Below are 14,346 nucleotides of genomic sequence, written 5' to 3'. Positions count from 1 at the left end.
CTTCACGATCACAGTTGATTTTTTTTATTATGGTTAATGTAGGACCCGGTGTTTGTTTTTAGTATAGAGTTTGAGCCATACTCCACCTGCTGGCCCCTTTGCATTCATTTGAACCTAAGGAAATCAGATCGGCTGATTCAGTCATTTATTTTATCAAGAGCATTCCTGATTTTACTTGAATTCAAATCTTCTTTAAAATGCCTAACTTGATGAAGTTCAATCTTGAATTAGTGGAGAGTTCATTTAATCTCCCGTAAGTGGACTTATATTGATTTCCTGGAGATTTATTCTTACCTTAATTGTAGAGTTAATCCTTTACTAACCGAAACCCTTACCCTCATCTTAACCTTATCATTTCTTCAGCCAAAAATTCATTAAAGTACATTACTTTATAACAATGTGAATGTTCAAACAAATTTCGGTCCCCAGAACATGAGTACTACCTGGACCACACACACACACACACACAGTAAATAAACAGATACACTAGATGCAGTTTTTAAAAATATAGACTTCAGTTTATTGCACAATCGTTGCTGGAGGAGTGTGAGAGCCTGTCTGTTACACAGGACACTAATGACGGACAGACGGGTGAACTGTAGGAAAGGGATAAACTGTGCGTCTGTGTTCGTGCACATTAATTTGCAAGCACAGATACTGAGTTACGAGGCGCTGAGGGGACGCAGTCAGCATCCCGTCAGTGCAACGGGAGAAATGAACCGGACAACATACAGATTTCATGCTTGAATGGGCCTGTACACACGTGTACACACATGGTCTGGAAATGTAAATGAAGAACGCTGCAGGATGACTGCAAACCAGCAGTGACAGTTTAACCTCCTGCCACTTGGGTTCATTTGGCTGCAGTATGGCTACAGTAATGCCTGCATCAGTGCACAGGAAGCTCCACTAGGTGGAGCCTCACTGACTCCTTTTGTCATTTCAAAAATGCCATGACAGCAGATATGAAGAAACGATAACAGACAGACCCTCCAGAAAGCTCCCTTCATCCTAAAGGAAAGGGCTCGTCTCATTAGCTGTACATATAGACCAGTGTCATGATTAGGATCCACAGAATAACAGTAATCATAATAATCAGTAGATAACAATACAGGTAATCCATTATAAACAGGTCGCTAACAGGCTATCCGGCACCTGTGTTATATTAAAAAGTCAGAATTTAGTTTTATTACATCATGTCATTTTTTTTCATTTAACATACAGACAAAAGGACAAAGACCAATTTTTCTGGCCAGGCTCCACTACTGTAACATGGTTTTCAGAGATTTCCTCCGTTTCACCTTCTGTCCAACCTGTTACCAGCTGCTCATTATGTGAACAGTCTGGAAAAAGAAGGCAGATGGAGGTAGACTGAAGTCTCGCAGCCATATTTCAGGCAGCGGAGGTCCGGCCTGTGATGTTACAGCTACCGTTGTGGCACCCTGAGAAGTGGGAGACCCAGGATGTTGGAGCGACACCCTCCATGAGAGCGGATCAGAGAGCTGCTCTGAACAGACGCAGATTGACTTCACTGTTACGTATCCTTCGGCTGATAATGCATAGATAGACCAGTGGCAGTCACGAGGTATTCACAAGCCCGCCAAGATTCCCCCCGCGATGGTCGTAATGTCTCACCCACGTGTCTGAAAGAGCGCTCGCGTTTAAATGATCAAAAGCATTCTTAGTTAGGGTCACAAAAGGTCAAACCAGTCTCCATCAGCGGTTCTTTCTGTAGTCTTCTCACTTGTCTTTCCTTAACGTATTGTGTATGTATCAAAAAGGAATAAAGGTATAGTTTCTGCCCTGTATGTATATATAATCTACATACGCATATTTACATTATTTATATGGACTTTAAATAGGATTGAGAATAGTTTACTTTGATTCAAAGCCCTTTTGAGAACGATCAACAGTGCAGTTTATTTGATCGTGATCTAATGCCGCCGATCCGCTCAGTTCAATCACCTTCCTTTAGTTACACCCCCCACCCCCCCCTCAATAACCACAAAGTCATTCCATTAAGCGAATGAACAGCCTGTGGATGGCTGCAATGAACAAACCACTAGGGGACACTATGATACATCACTTTCTGCTTCACAGCAGCTTTCATGCAGTTTTTGTCAGTTTCATTCAGTGGCCAGAAATACATTGATTTCAGATTTTACATTGTAGCACGGTCATGGGCAGGAGTTAATCAGTGTGACAGAGTGAGACTTAGGAGACGCACAGTTTCTGACTCTTAATCAAGGCGAGGGCAGGGGCGGGGGTGCAGTCTGAGGGCTAATGTACGTGATGAAGACTGAGGGAAATCCTTCCTCCTCTATGAGTCATTGTTACCACAGGAAGCAGAGGACGTGCTACACCTCAGTTGATGCTAATTTGGCAAGAGTGGGTGTGACGGGATTGGCAACAAGTCAGTGGGCGGCTGCGACTGTTGGCATGGGAGACAAGTGCAATGTCATTAAAAGGGGTCTGACACTAGAAAAGAAATCAGGCTTCAGCCACTAGTCTTCAGCATGTATATAAAGATGGACGACGTACACATCTTGATCTCCCCCTGGTGGCTGGCTTAAGATGGTTTCAATTATTGAAAATGGTTCTGATCACACAGATGCATGTTGAGCTGTTCTTGATTCTGATCAGTTAGGTTTAAGTTACTTATCCGATGCAGTAAATACACATCAGGGTTGGTTAGGGTTAGAGTGTGTATCAGCTGGACCTTGATACCACACCACCCCATGGCCAGTACAGCACAAACCCTGGCTCCATATGATGTAAAAATCACAAGAGGGAGGCACCTGTGTGTAGGATATTTAGATCAACTTGTGTACACTGGAAGGAGGCTGAGACGCGTCGTCCATCTAAGGAACTGAGCAACAGTTACACAAGAGTAGTGCCTGAAATAAAATAATAATAATTAAGACAAAGCAATCATGAACTCTTCCACAGTAACATACACATGATAAGAGGGTGTAGGGGTTCATTCCTGGTCAGTCAGGTCGGCTTAATGAAATACTCCACCACTTTAAAAACAATCAGTAGCATCTGAACCTCGGTTCGGGTTTAAAAAAAGTGCAACAACACAAATCCAGTTGCAGAGCAAAAGCAGTGCATTCAAACAAAGAAAGTAGAAAGCGGAAAAAATAATCAACCCCTGTAAACATTCAATATCTAGAGTCTGTGTTAAAGTAAACATCCAAATACAGTAGAGCTGTGTTCAGTCAAGCCTTAATGCATATTAAAAATGCCAGATGCCTAGAGACAGGTCTATTCCTAAAGTATTACTGTGGCCCAGGAGTTCAAAATCCATAGTGTGAGGAGCTAATCCTCAGGATTTGCACAAAAGATATTCTCTGACCTCTACTCTGATCTGTCAGTCTGTGATCCTGCACAGCAACAGCACTTTTCAAACAGCTGTCAGACACACGCTGTATCAGTGAACAATCACGACTCAATAGACAACACAAATAAATAGCACATATTCCTTAACTCCAGTATTGTGCATATTGTGTCAATAGGTTGACTTTTGCTGGAGTTTTACAATTTACAAACATTTCATATTTACTTTTAATGCATTAAAGTTGCTGTAAAAGTTGCCAATCGTTATGAGGAAACCCCTCAACTTTCAGTGCACGCTGCTGCCATGTGTACATTAACATTTAATGTACACACAGTAACATTTTCAGTGTTAAACATTAAGAGTGTCATCTTTGGATACTATTCTGACATAATATATTGTAACTTTAAATTTTTTACATAAAATGGGTTTTCTACAAACACATGAGAATATAAGTCTTTTAAATAAAAAACGAAATAGTGGTGAAGAATCTTCCTCACAATCCAAGGCTTTCATAGATAAACAACAATTAATAAATAGGACATGGAGTACCATGAACAGGACGTTTGGCAAACGCTAATGCGCCTGAACAACACCGTTTGTAAACGTGTATAATTAATGTCCTGATGATAAATGCCTGAATTTGATTGGCACTTCAAATTCGGGTGCAAACGTACCAGATAGCACTGACCGATCGATTCTTATGTGAGGCCCAGGACATCGGCAGGAAGTACACTCAATGCCAAAAGGCCGTCCCTCTCAGGAATGAACCCCCTCACCTCATCGTCATCTCATCGTGTGACAGAGAGGACAAATCAAAACGAATGAGGCAGCGGCAGACAACAAGGGAGCACATACATAAACAGTCAAATTCAGTCAGATGGACAAAGTGATAAGTCTATGAGTGCTTTGTGCAGCATCTCCATTTTGTGTAGTGTGTGTATAAAAACATAGGCATGGGGGAGTATCCGTTGTGTGGGTTAAAGTATGCATGTACTGCATAGGTAGCAACAGGGACAGCTGAGAGGACTCAAATGCGTGATACCATTTAGCCACAGACTGTCAATCAATCACATCAACGTACGCTCAAGTAAATCTTGTACTATTAAGTAAAGGCAGACTTGTTACCTTTGACCAGGGCCTTTACTTAAGACTATGTAGTGTTCAATACTCATTTAATACATACTGTTTGAAATGTTTGTGTGTGAGGTTGTCTGCGCTTGTGCGCCCATGTTTGTGGCAAGTGACAGACAAAATGCTTGTGCGTGTTGCTTGCCATATTTCTGCCTGCATTCGCACACAATACTGAGATGGACGAAGATATGAACATTCTGAGTTTGAGCGCATGAGATGAACACGTGCACAGGCTAGGGATGCACGAAATAAATCGGACCGATAATTGGAATTTGGTCCGATAAACAGAGTCGTCATATACCTGTGCCTGTCTGTGATGTGTTCAAGTTGGAACTGAAAATTGTGTTGTTGGTGTGAGTTTTTCACAATTTCTGAGAGCGACTGTATGATGGCAGTTTGCAACAAATGTGCAAAGGTTTCGAGAGGTGGAAACATTTAAATGCTATTTATCTCATAAGTCACCTTAAAGTCAGTCATCACGACGACGATGTAAGGCGAGAATACGGGGTGCTTACAAACTCTTAAACTTAAAGCTGCTGGCGGCTCAGTATTTTATCTGAATTACTATTTTAATACATTGACATGTCTTATTTGAGATGTCAAAATATTGAATTTAAATTCCTTTGAAGGAGAAATGTTTAGGTTTTCTGATGTACTTCACTTAAAAAACTAAACAACCACTCAGAACTGGGTGAGAACAGTTTTTGTTGTGTTAACACTGGAATATTAATTCAGCCATATATTCTTACTATATTTTGCAATATTACCCTCAGGTGTGCATTAACTACAGACTATGAACTTCTTTTTAAGAAACATGAAATTATTATCAGTATCGGCCATGTGAAGCATATAATTATCGCTTATCTATATCGTGCATCCCTAGCACAGGCGACACATCGTCTCACCTCGCAGCATCAGTTCCCCCAGATCCCCTCCCGCTTCCCTTACCCCCCCAAGCCCTCCCCCCCTGAGGTCCTATAATCTTAAATCCTGGCGTTCCTTGCTCGGGGGCGGGGGCCGCGGGTAGGGTCAGTCTGAGGGACAGTTGTAAGTGTTGATCCACAGCAGGTCATCCAGCACGCCCCAGTGCAGGGAAAGGATGGAGCCCACCACCAGAACATGCATGATCTGGTGGCTGTTGCACCAGTAGTCAAAGAGGCCCGGGCTGAAGCGCTCCGGGATGCGGGTGATGTTGATGATCCCGCCCAGGACAGCCAGGACGTCCATCATGAGGAAGTGGCGTAACGATGTGGGGCTACCGCCACCCAGGCCCACCCAGCGGAGCAGGAAGAAGGAGAAGCGAAACAGTGCCTGCCAGGCAAAAGAGCGCAGCCGGCAAACGCTGCTCCGAGCCGTCACGGCGCAGTAGATGGCGTGGCTGGAAAGCAGGATGTAGACTACCAGGGTAACGGTGCGGATGAACGGGTAGCACAGCAGTGTGCTGTAGACAATGGGCAGAGCCCCTGAGACAAGAAAACACACACATGAAAGTCATCACACACACAGCGAGGACTTAACTCAACAGCAACACAAATGCCTGATGCACAAAAGAGGTCAAACTGTCTGGATCTGGACACACTGCAGCTTTCAGATCTTTTGATGTGCAGCCATGTCCTAAATGGTCTTTTCATGGGAAAGCTCCTTCCCAGTCTCCTGAAAAACTTCACTACATCCACAGGCAGGGTGCTTTAACACTGGCAGAGAGCTTTTGATTTGCTAAAATGTATCAAATGGATTCATCTTCTTGATTTATTCAGCAGTCTTTTCATGACTAACTACTTTGTACTGATCATTTAAGACATTCTTATAAAATTTGCCAAGTATCTTCTCAAGCCAACTTCTCATGTAGGAGTTAATAATTTAATGATTTACTTCAGATTTACATATTTTGGGGGAATAGCAAATGATTTGAAAGCCAACTAATAAGAGAGAAGTAGTACACTTACTGAATCTGTGCTGCCCTCTAGTGGGTTTATGCTTCACAACCATGCCAACGCAAAAGATTCATGTAAATTTCCCGGCAGTGACGGTTACATTATATGAAACGAACATATCTCAAAATAAATGAGGCTTAATAGAGTCTCTTTGGCTGAAAGTATAATTGATGCGACTCCAGCCCACAATTTTTCATAACTGTTGCATCTGTTTTACATTAATGTTGCCTTGAAGGAAAAGTTAGCATTTAAGTTAAATTATCATACTGAAATACCAGAGATATAATCTCACGTCACAATATTAATAATTACTGTATTATTTGTATAGTGTGGAGAGTTAGCTAATCGATAAAGCTTGTACATAGTAGACATTCGTAAATGCAAAATAATCCCCTTGTCTTGGTAATACAGGCAGCAAGGAGAGATCAATAATCATTTCAGAACTTGGATCATTGCTTGCATTGGCCATATGACTTAACAAAGCAGTAAGCAGTCAGATGTGTTATGACAAATCAATTTTGGTACACTTCCAAGCATATAAGCAATACTGCCGTTGTAAATCACTCCCAATCAATAAAGAAATATTGCCTTCATAAAGTTAACAGACGGAACAGCAGCCGACTATGACCGGAGATGACAAACGGTAAAGAAATCTGCTGAGCTTCCGAGGAGGAAACTCACCGAGCGTGTTGATCATGCCGATTCCACACACATCGAGTTTGAGGAGGGTGTGGTAGACGGGCTCCCCTCCCTCGTGGTTCATGAAAAGGTGGTAGAGCACAGAACCCAGCTGGGGTGACAGGCAGGCCAGGAAGTGCACCACGCCCAACCATGTGACGCTGATCTGAGACCAGGGGATGTTGAGAGGCAGCAGCACCAGAAAGCAAAGCAACGGAATGCCTGAGGGACAGAATGGTGAAGACACAGCACAGGTTATTACCAAAGCCTTCATATAAAAATGGACGCAGGCTCTGCATCCACAAGGTGAGGCCAATGAAAAGAGATCAGTTTCTTTAGAAGTCTACAAGGATGTAAGATTGGGCATTTTCACATATTTCCCTGAAAATAATTTCTGGATCTTGATGAGAAAATCAGGCATTTCAAGAGGACTGTGATCTATGAGTGTTTTATTTGGTGCAGCTTAATTTAATTTAAGGAAACTGTAGGCACTCGGCCGAGGTATTCCAGTTAAACTTTACATCCGGTGTAACTACAGATGAAGCTCATGGTTTGCACCTCAAAACACCTGAAACTAAATATATTAAAGGGATCATAAGGCCTGCACTTAAAGGTTCAGTGTTTAGAATTTAGTTACATCTAGTGGCCGAGTTACATGTTGCAGCTGTACCTCACCCTCCCCTTCCAAACACAAAGGAGAACATGTGGCGACCTTCAGTTGTCTTTAAAAACTCAAAAGGTGTTTAGTTTGTCCAGTCTGGGCTACTGTAAAAAACATGGCGGCCTCCGTAGAGAGGGCTCGCTCCCAATGTTAATATAAAGTATTTAAATATAAAAGTCCTCTCTAGGGTAAAGAAAACCACAATTCGTAGAATTTAGATTAAACACACTAGTGAAAACACCATATCACATTTTTGCCAATAGTCCCCTTTCACCTGAATCTTACACACTGGACCTTTAACATATGTAGTTTATTTTTTTGCAATGTATCCTGTGTGTTATTACACACTTCTTACAATAAAAACTGTACAACAACTTCTGAAGGATTGATCTTGTTGGAGGTTTCTTCTTGGGGGCATTGACAAGAAACCACAGCCTGAGGGTAACGTGCATGCTGGTATGAAGACCATCGGCTTGAGCCCGATTAAATAAGAAGGAAACTATGACACAAGCAAATTAAGGTGTCATGTTTATTTTGATAGATGATCTGTGTCTCTCCGAACCTGTGGACATTGTATTTTTAAAAACTGCAGAAGCATGAGAAGGTGTGAAGAGGCTTCGTGCTGAGTGTGTGCAGACACCAGCAAGAATAATGCACAGGAGTGCAGAGAAATGCGACATGATTGGTCCAAACGTATCAGTGTAACCCTGAAAGAAAGACAAGGTTCACACTAAGCTCATGTTCCGATGCAGCAAAGGGCCCATACTGCTGATGGCGACAAAGCTCCAATTTGAGCTTCTCTATTCTGCAAGAGGGGTGTGTGTGTGTGTGTGTGTGTGTGTGTGTGTGTGTGTGTGTGTGTGTGTGTGTGTGTGTGTGTGTGTGTGTGAGTGTATGTGTGTGTGTGTGTGTATGTGTGTGTGTGTGTGTGTGGGGGGGGGTGGATGGGGGGGTTGTCACTGCTACACGAGCAGAATCCAGACCTTGAAATTTGATCCACATACAGTTGTTAGTTACGATCATTTTTCACTCTGCCACACACATATCCCCGCTGCCTTCCACCTATTTCCGCCCACTCTGCCCTTCCCAATGTCGAGGCGTTTGTCCTCGCCAGTTGGTACAGGCGACGGCATCTACTGTAACACATCTATTTTAAGTGTGTTATCTGCGCTCCTCCCCCCACTCGTCCTGAGCCGACCGGCTGGAGAGGACCTCCTCCAGAGGCCCACAGCATGGACGTGTTGAAGCAGCTGAGGGCTGCCGTTCTCAGGTGCAAAACAGAACAGCTCATTAATCTTAGCTGAATTGTTCTTACACAATGAAAACTAATGTATTTCAGAATTTGTTGAAAATTTGACAAAAGCTTGGTGGATTAAACATCACTGTAATAGGAAATGATGTTAATGGTGCATTTTACGTCACTGGAGTGAGGATAGAGACTTACAGCGCTAGTTCCCCGATGATCACTGCCATGCTTTATTCTGTGAAGAACAATGAAACAAGGACCTTCACCTCCAGGAAGTGGCCAGACTCTTAGTAATCAGCGAGCACTACAGGGTGTGTCTGGGTGGAGGTATAAGAGGGCAAAAGGAAACAGGCCTGGCTACTGTGTGCCACACTCTTGGAAGTCTAATCATGTCAAGTCCGAAGGGCGGCGTGCAGATCGCTAACAAACTGACACGTCAGTTTCACCTCTGACTGCTCAGACTGACACATTACTGCAATTAAATTAGGATTGCTCCAACCTATTAAAAGAATGGCAGGTTGTGTAACTGTTACATTTTGGACCAGATTAAAAAAAGCACACAAACCAAATGAGTCAGTTGTTGGTTGAGAAACAAAAGCTGTTAATTTTCTAAAATGAACACTTTTGCACACATAATATAAAATCTATAATGGCGTTAATCTAAAAAGTGCTTCTACGTTTCCTTAATCACCAGAAATGACTTTCTAAGAAAAGTGTGAGAGACTGACTTTGACCTTTTATTTTATAAAAAGCAAAAAAATCCTGTACAGTTTATATATATATACATAAATAATAAGCAATGAAATATATAAATACTACAGATGTGTCAATGTGGAAGTTACATTTTAATTATTTATTATTTCTACGGCTGAGGAGGCTGGAGAAATTTTTTACTATATGACTGAGCTGAGATGATTATTAAACTGATCAGTTAAATTTTGTTTTACATAATTTAAAGCAAAACATGAAGGGGAATAAAAGGTCAAATATTCACACAGTTTTTCATGTGAGATGACTTCCTTTGGGTTTTGGAAAACCAAATGACTGATTAATCTAAAAAACTATTTGCACATTGAGTGATCGTGAAAATAATTACAGCCTTATCATGTATATCCTGTTCAGTCTTTAAAAGTGCGGAGTATTTTATCATTTTACCACACGTTTATTTTGTTTGTAAACTCATAATCAGACAGGTCTCTTAAATAGTGTCAAGTTGTCAAAGATTGTCAGTGAAAGTTTTAAGTTCAGTAATAGGTAAAATGTTTTTCTTTGCGTTGATGTGCAGTAAAATTACATGGAAATATAATAAATGTATACAGGTATTGATGTGAAGAATATGTTCATTATCGATTGATGTCTTAGTTGCTTGATGATAAATAACATGTCTCTGAATGTCAATATTTGTCCAAACTGAAATAAAAGAAGCGAAGAAGAAAATAAAAAAGCAGCACCATTAAAATTAATATTCCATGATCTAAATAGTTTTGGATGCATTTTGCGGTAACTGATTAATTGATTAATCATCTAATATTGCAGCTCTGGTCAAGTACAGTACAGCACAGGAGTATACACCTTTCACTAAAATCCAAAGCCCACATGCAAAACATGTTATCACTCTCAGATTCCCTGGAGGACCTGTAACACTTGGATATATGAAGGTAATTTGAGTTTTCTGATGCTTTTGACTGTTCAATAATCCAAAACAATCCCCATACTTTCTCTGCTGACCGACGTATAACACGCATATGTGGTCAACCCGCAAGGATGAAACTCATGTGGACACTTTGCAGGATGTGCAGGCTTTCAGTGCAGAGTCCTGGCATCCTTCCTCCTGCAGCCAGAGGAAGGATGGCTGCAGGAGGAGAGGAAGAGAGGAGGAGAGGAGGGCTTCACACTCAAAGTCATCCCGAAAATCTCACCTGCTGACTAAGCATCCCCAGCGCACTGGCTGATCTTTCCTCTGTTGCATCTGTTCTCTTACTCACCGTGAGTGTAGATGTTTCCCAGCTCGTTGTGCAGGTAGAACAGGCTCCGGATGCAGTCCTGCACGGAGGAGATAGGCCGGTACCCCGTCAGGACGTATCTGTTGAACTGAAGATGCGGAGGTGAACTCGCCCAGTCTAGCAGCCTGGGTCCGTTCAAAAAAGCCATAGCAAACAGGGCGGTTAAAATGACGCCGCCGAACAAGTAGAAAACGGACTGTATACCTATGTACACGTTGAGCAGGACTATTGCCACGAAAACCTTGTGGGATACCATTGGTGTTGCTGTGTGTTGGGTCTCTTTAAAATGTGCTGTTATCCGCCTAGCTTGGCGCTAGCGGGCTCCCGTCAAGTCTCTCGGCTACCCGGCGGCGGTGTGTCCGCGCCGCCGCTGTTTGCTCTGAACCGCCGGTACCTGTGCGAGTGTCATCCGCGGGGCTGGAGACAGACACGGGCAGCCACGTACATGGTGCAGCCTCGGCACGCTCATCACATTTGGCATTAAAAAAAACTAAAAGTCAGCGTGGCACCTTCAGGAGATACAGGAGGTTCTTCGTCATGTTAAAGCCGCTTCCTCGACGGTTAGCATTCTGCAGCGGCAACAGCAGCAGCAGCGGCGGCAGGGCAGGCTCGAACGCGTTCCGGGCAGGGATGCTGTGTGAGCCGCTGGTCCATCCGCCTCCAGAGGATGCTAGCTTGGTCCTAGCGGTCACACTTGCCGTGGAGCACTAGCAGGTCACACCGGAGTTACTTTAATGAATGCTCGCGTGAGCCCGGGTCCGCTCAGTGGGATGGTGACTAGCTTTCATACAGCTATTTAAAAAAAAAAAAACCTGATGAGCTCCGTGATTGTGCCGCGGCGATTTGGGGAATGACCGCGGGGCTATCGAGCCAGAAAGCCGGCTACCGACGTCCTGTGAGAGGGGCCGAACGGGCGGATGTTTGAGCCGACTGACCCTGAGCACACGCGGTTAAATCCGTACAGATTGAATTCAGTTCCTCTAACAGCAGTTTGATGAGATTAGGTGCCGCCATTATTCCAGTGTGTCTGTGTCCCTCGCAGAGCGGAGTGCTCCCGGCGGCCTCAGCTCTCCCGCACCGCTCCACACCACAAGTTCTCTGCATCCATTAAGTACACACTTCCGGTCAGCACTTCAAAATAAAGCCCGAAACAGTGAACCTGAACTACTTGGAGGTTAGATTCTGGTTCCCATAACCCATTCTCTTGTTTTTACACATATTAGTTAAAGCCTCAACCACTTTTCAAAAGCCCTTTCAGACACTCAAGGTCTTTAGTTAATCATGACGCACGCCAATGTTTCACGTGAAAAATATGAATTGCAACTGCTCGACAAAAGTTACTTTTCTGGGTCATGTCATCACAGTAGAGGGCAAATCCCTCTCAATCAAACATATTGAAACTCGACCGACACAGAAGAACAAAGACTTGACTAAGACTATGCACCTCCGAGTTCCCTATGAGCAAAGAGAAACACACAGATAATGTAGATATCAGGTCCTCACCCCTGTGGGTGAGGCCATCCATGTTGGTTTTCTATCTGAGACAAATCCCTACTGCTTTTCATGATTCATGTTACAAGTGTGATTTTTAGTAATCAGACTGAATTCTTATAATTCAAATAATTGTGTTTCTGACATTCTAAATGAGATACAGGAATGTTACCCATTTTTGTGACTAATTATATATAATACTTTGCAATGAATTCAAATATTTAAGTCCCAGTTTAAGTATATGTTTGAGCATAGCTATTGTTTAATCAATTTTAGTGCTCCTATTTTATGTGATATTAAACTTTTCTTATCCCAAGGGAGTGAAGGTCTAAAATGCTCAGGTAGTAAATGTCCCTATAATTTTGTAATTATACAATATAATTGTTTGGAATTTAACAATTCAATTAGAGAAGCAGTTTACTGAGCTGGTAACCTATATCCTGTGTCATATTTTTATATTTCTAAATCAAATTCAAATATGAGTAATGTTCATTGCTCTTTGGAAAGGTGAACTAGTATGATTATGTTATAATATTCGTTTTATATCAGTGTCCTAAAATGGTTATGACAGTATATCACCCAACAAAATTTGCAATCAAGACAGGTCAACCATAATATTGTTTATAGTGCACTAAGTTAGAGGTGTCCTTGCACTGTTACACATATCCAATCAAAATTGGTGAGAAATGTAATCTTGTTTATCTGAATTGATTAATAATAAACAGTTTTTTTTGTTCACTGAGAACAAATTTGCAGTGACTGAGAAACAATTTCCACACAGTAATGCCTTGTAATTCAAATTTGTATTTATTTGATTCATTTATCTTTAGAATTGGAAAATAAAGACAAACCTAAGAATTTAAGTTGAGATTTTCACCCTTAGATATAATATGCAACTTTTATGCCCCTTCAACATTACACAAAATCTGAATCAGTGCTAGCAACAGTAATTCTTTTATTTTAAACTGTTAGTCAGACTAAATCATTTTAAAATAGGACATTTGACCTTTGTGATGCATTGTACCTCTTCAGCTGACCTGAAATGTTTATTTTGGGTGGAACATTTGATTTTCACCATGTTCATGATGTCCCTGATTGAATCTTTGTGAATATCTGGGTCTGATGTTTATTATGATGTTTTGTATATACATAAACAATTTTTGCATCATACCACACTATATGTTATCTCTGCTTATGCATACCATTTCTGCTTTTGTAGCTGCTAAGATGACATCAGGGCCACCAATCTGAAACTGTGCTTGTCTTCCCCCACCTCAAAGAAACCTTCATCCTGTGTCTGGGTTTTATCTACTGGGATTTTATTATTTACTCAGTTCACACAGATAGTCCACATACATACACTCACACATAGGTCAACTCTTCACACACACTCATCTCTTCACCGCATTTGAAAAAAAAACGCAACTGTTTCTTTGTCCTTACCTCTACAGAATGCTCTTCGCATGCTGTCTGACCTTCCTTGCAAGGAATAAAGTATACTTAAAAGACTATGATTCTCAGATCTCTTTATTTCAAAAGTCTCACCAGGTCAAATTTCCATCACAATATCAGTTTAAGTTTCAGGAAACTAAAAGTATTCACCGAGGAGGTTTATCAGGTTTCACACAACATAACTTACAGGTCCAGTTTGTAAGATTTAGGTGAAAGGGGATATATTGACAGAATTTTAATCAAAAATAATCATAGGGATGTTTTCACGAGTGTGTTTCATAGAAATTATCCAAATTGTTGTTTTATTTACCCTTGAATGGCCCTTTATATTGAAATAATTTCAATATAAAGGGCCACCATGTTTCTTGTAGTTGCCCGGACTAAACAAACTAAACACCCTTTGAGTTTTT

At 41.7% G+C, this 14,346-nt stretch overlaps 1 protein-coding gene across 1 annotated transcript; it reads right to left on the bottom strand.

Moving 5' to 3' along the window:
* Nucleotides 1–5,479: 5,479 nt before the first annotated feature.
* Nucleotides 5,480–12,002, bottom strand: paqr4a (progestin and adipoQ receptor family member IVa). Its single transcript, XM_062409004.1, has 3 exons — nucleotides 10,976–12,002; nucleotides 7,087–7,305; nucleotides 5,480–5,934 (listed from the first exon to the last, which is right to left on the bottom strand). Exons 1-3 carry the CDS (start codon nucleotides 11,247–11,249, stop codon nucleotides 5,501–5,503), a joined length of 927 nt encoding a protein of 308 aa, XP_062264988.1. The 5' UTR covers nucleotides 11,250–12,002; the 3' UTR covers nucleotides 5,480–5,500.
* Nucleotides 12,003–14,346: the final 2,344 nt, after the last annotated feature.

Source organism: Platichthys flesus, chromosome 16, assembly GCF_949316205.1.
Source record: "Platichthys flesus chromosome 16, fPlaFle2.1, whole genome shotgun sequence".
Classification (NCBI taxonomy): domain Eukaryota; kingdom Metazoa; phylum Chordata; class Actinopteri; order Pleuronectiformes; family Pleuronectidae; genus Platichthys; species Platichthys flesus.
This window is presented reverse-complemented; position numbering and strand designations above follow the sequence as displayed.